The sequence below is a fragment of the Octodon degus genome, unplaced genomic scaffold (genome assembly GCF_000260255.1).
Source record: "Octodon degus isolate 3935 unplaced genomic scaffold, OctDeg1.0 scaffold00058, whole genome shotgun sequence".
Lineage (NCBI taxonomy): Eukaryota > Metazoa > Chordata > Mammalia > Rodentia > Octodontidae > Octodon > Octodon degus.
The window spans coordinates 2502657-2511181 of NW_004524634.1; the positions used below are offsets into that span (position 1 = coordinate 2502657).

Consider the following 8525-nt stretch of genomic DNA (forward strand, 5'->3'; position numbering starts at 1 on the left):
CAGGGCTGGTGAGATGGCTCAGTGGTCTAAAGCACCTACTTAGAACAAGCTTAGCTAAAGCACAGGGACCGCGGTTCAATCCCCCAGCACCACATACCAGCCAGCCGTGCCCCCTGGTGGGCTGAGCTGGCCACACACACACACATAAATAAATAAATAAAATTTAAAAAAAAAAAAGTGTCAACATTTGTAAACTTAGTCTTTACCGTTTCTTTGCTTTAATTTAAATGTTTATAAATAATATCTATAGAGTTACTTTAAATTTCCCATAAGTTTTTCTTTGTGTAGGTGATGTTAATAATGTTGGGGCATTTGAGGATTATGGAAAACCTAGTAAATATAATGAGATAAAATGAAAAATGTGATCAGAATTCAGATAAGAGTTCATTTTAATTCAAAAAAATATTTCTAAGCATGTGCTACATGTCTAGCATTATTGTATTTGCAGAAAATGCTGGGTGAACAAGACAGATGTGATTTTTTTTTTTTTTTTTTTTACCAAGTCAAAACTGTATCCAGCTTTATTAAAGATACTTTTCATAAACAATCATGGTATTTCAGGCAGAACATGGGCACACAATCATTAACAGTATACAACTTTCAAACTCCTTTCTTGGATGGACTGCCAAAAAATCAGAAAGCCACTATAAAATCCCATGAAGTCTTCATTTGAGGCTCTGAATTAGGGAAATTTTTAGAGTGAGGGTTAACATTTCACATTTAGCATGTTTAACTTTTCACAAGCCGACCCTGACTTTCAGGAAATGAAAATGGCAGAATTGGCAGTCTAGAAAAAGAAATCAGTTGCTCTTGTGGGACAACATCTCAACATTACTGGCAAGTCCAGATTGCCTGACAGACTAGAAACATCACTTTTGGGAATCAGATCCCAATAGGTCTCTGGGCTTAAGGGAGTTAAGCCTATGCTGATGGCAGAGGAAAGGAGGACATAAAATGAGCTGGGAGCTGTCCTGTATACATGGCCACATGTGTCAACATCAGGGAATTCCTCCTCCTGGAAGCCACGAAGTCTCTCAGAACCAGCAGGGAAAGGTGCCTTCCCCACACCAATTCAGCTCTGGAGACATTGTACTACTGACTTATGTTCCTTCCCCGCAAAACAACAATCAAGTGTTCTGTGTGCTAATAACATAGCTTTAAAAAAAGTAAAACAAAATTTGGCATTTTTATAAAACTTGATAAAAAATATTTCAAATTGTACAATCACCAGAAGTACACAGTTAACAAAAATGCACACACTTCACTTGGCATCTCCAGCACCTTCAGCGTTTTGTGCTGGTCTGTTTTGGCATCTCCATTTTCTGCAGGGTTATTCCCATCCTTGTTGGCATCAGCTTTTCCCTTTTTCCCTTTAAGTACCTTCTCTCCCTTCTTTGCAGGGGCCTTTTTAGGCCTGGGCTCTGGCTTTAGAGGACCTGGTTTAGCAGACAACCTTGCAGATCTTCTCTGTAGTTCATCCTTCACCTTGGCATTATCATCTTTAGCATCCCTTTCAGCTTTTCTCTTGTGCATGGTGGTGACAGCAGTGGGTCACAGGCCTAGACACAGGATGGAGCACCTTGTAGCTTTGGGTGGCCTGGGGGTCATTCTGGCTGCTGATTCTCAGATGTGATTTTATATAGACTCTAAAGTGTAGTAGAGAAGACAAAGATGAAACTGATGAAAGACACGTTAGATAAATGTAAGAGAATACTGTATGTAACTAGTATTCCAGGAATCACTTAAATACTGATGAAGATTTTATGTTTTATAGTTGTAGAGGAACAGTTTGTAGTGAGCTAAGCAGAAACTGTGACTATGTACAGAAATAGTCTACTCTTAGGTAGGCAAGCAGTATGTTGTCAGGGCTGTGTTGGAAAAAGATTCTGACTCATTGTAATTTAGTGCGTCCATTTCAGTGAATACAAATGTTAGGGCTGTTTTCAGATGTGTTTATGCTCAGAAAGTTATTTTACTTAATGTATCTTTTCTGAATCATTAACATAAAATGAACTTTAAAAGTGGAGAATTAAATGATACAAAATGTTGGGCAGCAAAATCATTTTTAACATAGTACAAGTAATATGTATAAAATAGCATATATTACAAAAAATATTAGAATTATCGAGAAAGCACTTTTGTTTTGTTTTGTTTAAGATAGGGCCTTACTATTTAGTGTAGGCTGGCCTTGAACTCACAGCAATCCTAATGCCTCACCCTCCCAAGTGTTAGGATTACAGGCATGCACCACTAGCAAGAAAGAATACCTTTAGTCTAAAATAGCTTGTCAAAAATTGAAATGGGGGCCGGGGAGATGGCTCAATAGGATAAGCGCTTGACTGGCAAACGCAAGGATCTTAGTTCAATCCCCGGTTCTGCAAAAAAAAAAAAAAAAAATTGAAATGGAGGGCCAGCCAGATAGCTCAGTGGATTAAAGTGCCTGCTTAGATAGGCTCAGCAACAAGGGGTTCAATTCCTGTCATGCCATACAGCATTGAAACTGTGCGTGGTGACACGCACCTGTAATTCCAGCGCTTGGGAAGCTGAAAACAGGAGAATCACTATGAGTTTGATCTGTGTAGTGAAACCCTATAGACCCTGTACTAAAAAACAAAAAAAAAAAAAGAAAGAAAGAAAGAAAGAAAGAAAGAAATGAAGGCTGGGGAATTAGCTTAGGAGCTCAGGAGTTTTCTGAGGTCTGAGTTTGGTTCCTAGAACCAAAAAAAAAGGGGGGATGTAGCCATAGGGTTGAGTGCTAATTATTTTAACTTATACAGAGGAAATTAGTGCTTTACTTTAAAAAAAAAAAAACAAAAAAAACCTAAAGTAACCACTACAATAAAAAAATAGGTGGTTAAATATATTCCAAATCAGTGAGATAAAGGAGATATTTGATATAGTTACCTAAATACAGTAAAAAGTGGTAAGAAATCCTCCCAAGATAGAAAATATAAAATTATAACAATTATGAAATTCAGATTAATTTAACAAATATTTACTGAATGTTCACTACTTGTCAAGCATGATTTTGAATACTAGATTAGAATACTAAGTAAAATTCCTGCTTTCACAAAATTGCACTTAAATAGGTAGAACAGACCACAAAGAAATTAGAAGTACAGACCATGTCTGTAGGCAACAAGTATACTGCTAAAAGATGCCAGGAAAGGGGAATAGAAGTGCTTTTAGTGGGCAGCAAGTAGCCATGTAACTTTTAATGTAGTTGGGAAACAGCTCAGTGAACCAATTCAGTGATATTTGACCAAATGCCTAGATAAAGTGAGGGATCAAGCCATGTCTTAGGTTGAGAGCATTTCAGGTAGAAGAAATAGCAGCTCTGAAATACTGAGTTCTACCTGTTATAGCTTGTTTGAGGAGTGTGAGTGATGGCTGCAGATTGAGGAACATAGCAAGATATTTGGTGGCTTAAGGACAGCAAGTGAAATGTAAGTTGTACATTGTTTCAGCCAATGTCTCTCCTCATTTTTGGTTTCACTTTCTGCAATTTCAGATTCCTATAGTTTACTGTGGTCTAAGTGGAAAATTCTAGACATAAATAATTATAATTTCCAAGTTATGTGCCATTGAGTTGGTATTATAAAAACTTTCAGGTATCCTCCATCCTGTGGATCTCTTTGGCTGTGTATCTGTATATGTTAACCTGCCTGTTAGTCGCATAGTAGTTAATGGTCTCTGTTTTCATGGTGACTCCTTTTCTTTCTTTTTTTTTTTTTTTGTGGTACTGGGGATTGAACTCAGGACCTTGCGCTTGCCAGGCAGGTGCTGATTCTACTGAGCTATCTCCCCGGCCCTCATGGTGACTCTTGATGTATCACAGAGCTTGTGTTCAAATGATTATTTTACTTAATTGTAGCCCCAGAGAGCACAAGTGTTGAAACTGGCATTTTGTACATGCTAAAGAGAGCTGGAAAGTGCTTTAAAAAGTAAAAGTGCAGTAAAATATTTTGAGAAACTATATTTATTAATTTTATCTTTTTCTATTTTATTAATGTTATTGTGCTTAATTTATAAACTATCAGATTTGTAGGCATAGAAAAATTATATTGCATATAGGGTTTAATATCTGTAATTCCATTCATCTACTGGAGGTCTGGAGTGTATACCACACAGAGAAGGGGAAAACTGGTGTGCTTGGATTTTTCTGTAGTGTGATGCAGGTTTTCTGTGTAGGAATGACAGGTTTCATCTCATTCTATATTGTAAATAGAGTATGAGTAGATAAAAGGCAAGAACAGAAGAGACCTGACACTATTGTAGTAATCAAAGCAAAATAATCTACCCTGGTAGATTGGGTGAGAATGATAGCAATCTGAAATTTCACAGTGTTACAAGAAATCATGTTTTTGAAAGCTGATGATAAAAAGTATGATTACAAATTGAAGGATATATCTTTACCTGTAGTTATATACACTTCAGGGAGATTTAAAATGTTTATTTTGTTAATTTTTTATGCTTTATTTTCTAATTTTTTATGATTGGGAGAAAGCCGAAAACTGTCTTTTAAATATTTTTCCTTCATAGAACAAAGAAATAAAGAAGAAGACTTTGGATTCAAAAAAATCATCTACAACTGCTTTAAAGTAAGTGATTCCATGATTTCATATGTAATAATCAATGTGCATATGATTTAAAAATTTTTTATTTTAACTGTACTAGGAGGGAAGCATGGTTGTAGTCCCAACTACTAGGGAGGCTAAGGTATGAGGGTCACAAATTTGAGGCCAGTCCAGCAACTTAGTGAGACCCTATCTCAAAAATAAAAAATTAGGGGACTGGGGAGATAGCTCAGTGGAGTAAGTTCTTTCCTGGCAAGGACAAGGTCCTGAGTTCGATCCCTGGTACCACCAAAAAATAAATAAATAACTAAATAAATAAAAATTGAGAAAGGGTAACTCAGTGTAAGATTCTAGGTTTATTTCCAGTACTATAAAATAAAAATAAAAGCAAAGAAAAAATTATATTTTTAATCACCATAATTATAGGTTAAATTGGACACTGTTCCTTATAAATTTAAACACTGCATATTTAGAATTTTTGTGGAGCCTATAATTTCTAATTTGGTGCCAACTTTTTTCTTTTAAACAGAAAAGATACAGATACTTCAAAAACTATTGAAAGTGTTACTTCAGCTTCTACTGGTAAGTTATCTTTTAGTGCTCTTGCAAAACATATTTTGTCAGCTTAATAGAAACTTCTTACAAAATGGTAATAGGAAGACACATTGTCATGCTTTATTGAGGATTCAAATTAAATTTTTTAATTGTATTAAGCAAGAAGTTAATATTTAATACCGTGCAATTACACAATGTCTGGAATAGTGTATAAGGACTCTTGAGAGACTATGCGTAAAATGCATATTGTAGTTCTGTACAGTAGCTATTTTTTTCTATGTAAAGTTTTATAATACTTCTGTCCATCTGTTCTCAGTAATCCACATGATGAAACAAAGAATGGTATGGTAAAATTGCTTGTCTTGTTTACTGTGATTCTGAAAGTTAGCTGAGAGCCCAAAAGTTATATTTGTGTGCTAATAGTTGTTTCTTAACACTCAGGAAAATACTTAAGGTTTTTATTTTGAATCTAGCTAAATGAATTTTATATACAATTTTAGTAGACTGAAGTTTTTTTTCCTCAGTCCATTTAGTATTAGAAAGAAAAGTTATTGCCAGAACATACCCTCTCGAGCTAAGAATCAACACCTTTATAGTGAAGACAAGGCAGGAAATCTAAAAACAAACAGAAGATATATTCACTGAAATTTAATTTTATTTTGTATGTGCTATTTTGGATAGTACATATATAGTGTGTTTTGTACATGTTGAGAATAAGATAATATGTTGAGGTACTAAAAGTGTGCAAATCCGGGGCTGGGGAGATGGCTCAGTAGAGTAAGTGCTTGCCTGGCAAGCACAAGGGTCTGAGTTCAATCCCCGGTTCCGCAAAAAATAAAATAAAATAAAAATAAAAGTGTGCAAATCCTAAGTGATGCACACCTGTAATCCTAGTGCTGGGGAGGCTGAGACAGAAGGATCACTACAAGTCCAAGCTGCGTAGCAACACTCTGTACCAAATTAAATCCCCATGCTTTCCTTCTTAAATTTTTATTTTTTGGTAGTACCAGGGATCAAACCCAGGACCACGCTCTTGCCAGGCCAGCACTTATTCCACTGAGCTATCTCCCCGGCCTTGCTTTCCTTCTTGAGTGAATTTCTTTCCATTCCCCCCCCCCCCCAACCAGGGATTGAACTCAGGTCCTTGTGCTTGCCAGGAAAGCACTTATTCCACTGAGCCATCTCCCCGGCCCCTTCTTTCCATGTTTTTAAGGACCAATAACTTTCCTTATACACATGTAAACCTCTTTCTTTACATATATTCCTCTCATTCTCTTGTCACCACCAGTCATCCAGTGTAGAAAGTAATGGATAAGCCTTAATCCTAGGCTCTTTTCTTCTGTCTCATCCGGTTTAAACTTAAACAGCATTCTTCTTTGATCCGGTCAGAGGCTAATCCATATTCCTCCTTGAATCTACTTCAACTCTCAAATTCTTTTCCTTTTTTCCATCATACTTGTAACTTTAAAATTCTAATCCTCATCTTGTTAAATTTAAACTTTTGAAGATAACTTACTGACTGTTGTTTTTATTTCACTCTCTGCTCCATTATTTACAGTATTACTTTGATGTCCCTTTAAAAAAAGGTGTAGGGCCAGGGATATAGCTCATCAGCACAAGCACCTGCCTACCAAGCACAAGGTACCGAGTTCAGTCCCCAGCCCACAAAAAAAAACACAACTTCATCCTTTTTCCCTTTTTGGGGCTGGGGAGGTAGCTCTGTGGTCTTAAGTGCCTGCCTGGCAAGGGCAAGGACTCAAGTTTGATCCCTGGTACCACATACTGTCTGGCCCTGAACCCTGGGTGCACTGTGCTGGTCTTGAAACTGGGCGTGGTGACGCACACCTGTAATCCCAGCGCTGGGGAGGCAGAGACAGAAGGATCGCTACAAGTCCAAGCTGCGTAGCAACACTGTACCAAATTAAATAAATCTGATCATTCCAGCTGACCCATAGAATGAAGTCCAGCTTTTTCAGCTTTATATATTAATTACCTTTTGGCCCCATATTACTTTTCTGCCACTGGATGCTAAACTATATATTATGTTCCAGCCACTCAAAATAGTTTGTTTTTGGGGCCGGGGAGATGGCTCAGTGGAATAAGCGCTTCCCTGGCAAGCGCAAGGGCCTGAGTTCAATCCCCGTTTCTGGAAAAAAAAAAAAAGTTTGTTTTCCAGCTGTGTTATGTTGTTTCATCCTCACTTCTTTCTTTATGTTATCCATTTGTGTGCCATCATTGTCTGTCTGAGTATTTAGAAGCTCCTAGCTAGCTGTCTTCTGACAATAACTTATAAATCACTTAATATTAATAGTTTGTTAATAAATCTGCCTTCCTTACTCAGCTTGTTGAAGGAACACTTGTATTTTTTTTTTCACCTGCCCTTTAATGTCTAATGTACAGCAGGGTTTTTTTTGTTTTTTTTTTTTTTTTTAGCAGGGGTTTAATTAATGAATATTTGCAGGAGAGTACAAGGATATTCAAACCAATGGAAAAACACACACTGCACAAAGTCTTCTTGTTTGTCATTTTGATTTAGTGATGTTTGCTGTCAAGCTTTTATGACTTCTTCCTGTTTAAAAAAAAATGCCTATTTTTGTCTTCTCAGTTTCTAGATGAGAATTACTTTCTTTCAAATCTTAATTGTAGAAGTAATAAATGCTTATTGTTAAAAGCTAATCTATTTCAGAAAAAAAATATCCAAGCTGCGTTTGGTACCACATGCCTGCTATCCTAGCACTTGGGAGGCTGAGGCAGGAGGATTGCTGTAAGTTCAAAGCCAGTGTGGTCTACATAGTTCAAGTTCAGCCTGTCTCAAAAAAAGATTTAAGAAAATGACTAACACTACCCACAGATAATATCCATTAAGTCCATTTTTCAACAATAAAAGTGCTCTGCAAAACAGTTCTCACATGTGAGCACCATGGAATCTTTAAGGAAGCATAATTCCAATTTATAACATTCAGAGGAAAAGAAAGTTTCCTTTAAAAAGCAGAGTTGCAGCTGGGCAATTTCTTGACTTAAGAGCTAAGGTCCTGAGTTTAGTCCTCAGTAAGGGGACCGGGATGGAGGATGTTGGGAGAGAAGAACCCAGAAAACTACATGCATTACAAAAAAAACTATGCTTAGGAAAAATGTCTGAAATACATGGATAAAGTGAAGTGCCATGTAGGAAAACTGAATTGTAGCGCTCGGGTGCGAGTGGAGCTGCAGGCGCACAGGCCGAGACTGCGGACCCGCGACCGAGCGTCCAAGGCGGTGAACTCTTCAAGTCTGCAGAAAAAAATGGCCTCCAATAAAACTACATTGCAAAAAATGGGAAAGAAACAAAATGGAAAAAGTAAAAAAGTTGAGGAAGCAGAACCTGAAGAGTTTGTGGTAGAGAAAGTACTGGAC

At 37.0% G+C, this 8525-nt stretch overlaps 1 protein-coding gene and 1 pseudogene across 1 annotated transcript in view; one reads left to right on the top strand and one right to left on the bottom strand.

The window, feature by feature from the left end:
• Positions 1-8525, top strand: part of Znf638 (zinc finger protein 638) — a 189318-nt gene that overhangs the window by 127311 nt on the left and 53482 nt on the right. The window contains exons 9-10 of the mRNA XM_023718402.1: positions 4543-4601; positions 5107-5159. Of these exons, the coding sequence (XP_023574170.1) occupies positions 4543-4601; positions 5107-5159 (112 nt within the window). The remainder of the gene's footprint in view (positions 1-4542; positions 4602-5106; positions 5160-8525) is intronic.
• Positions 1262-1533, bottom strand: LOC105742539 (annotated as a pseudogene).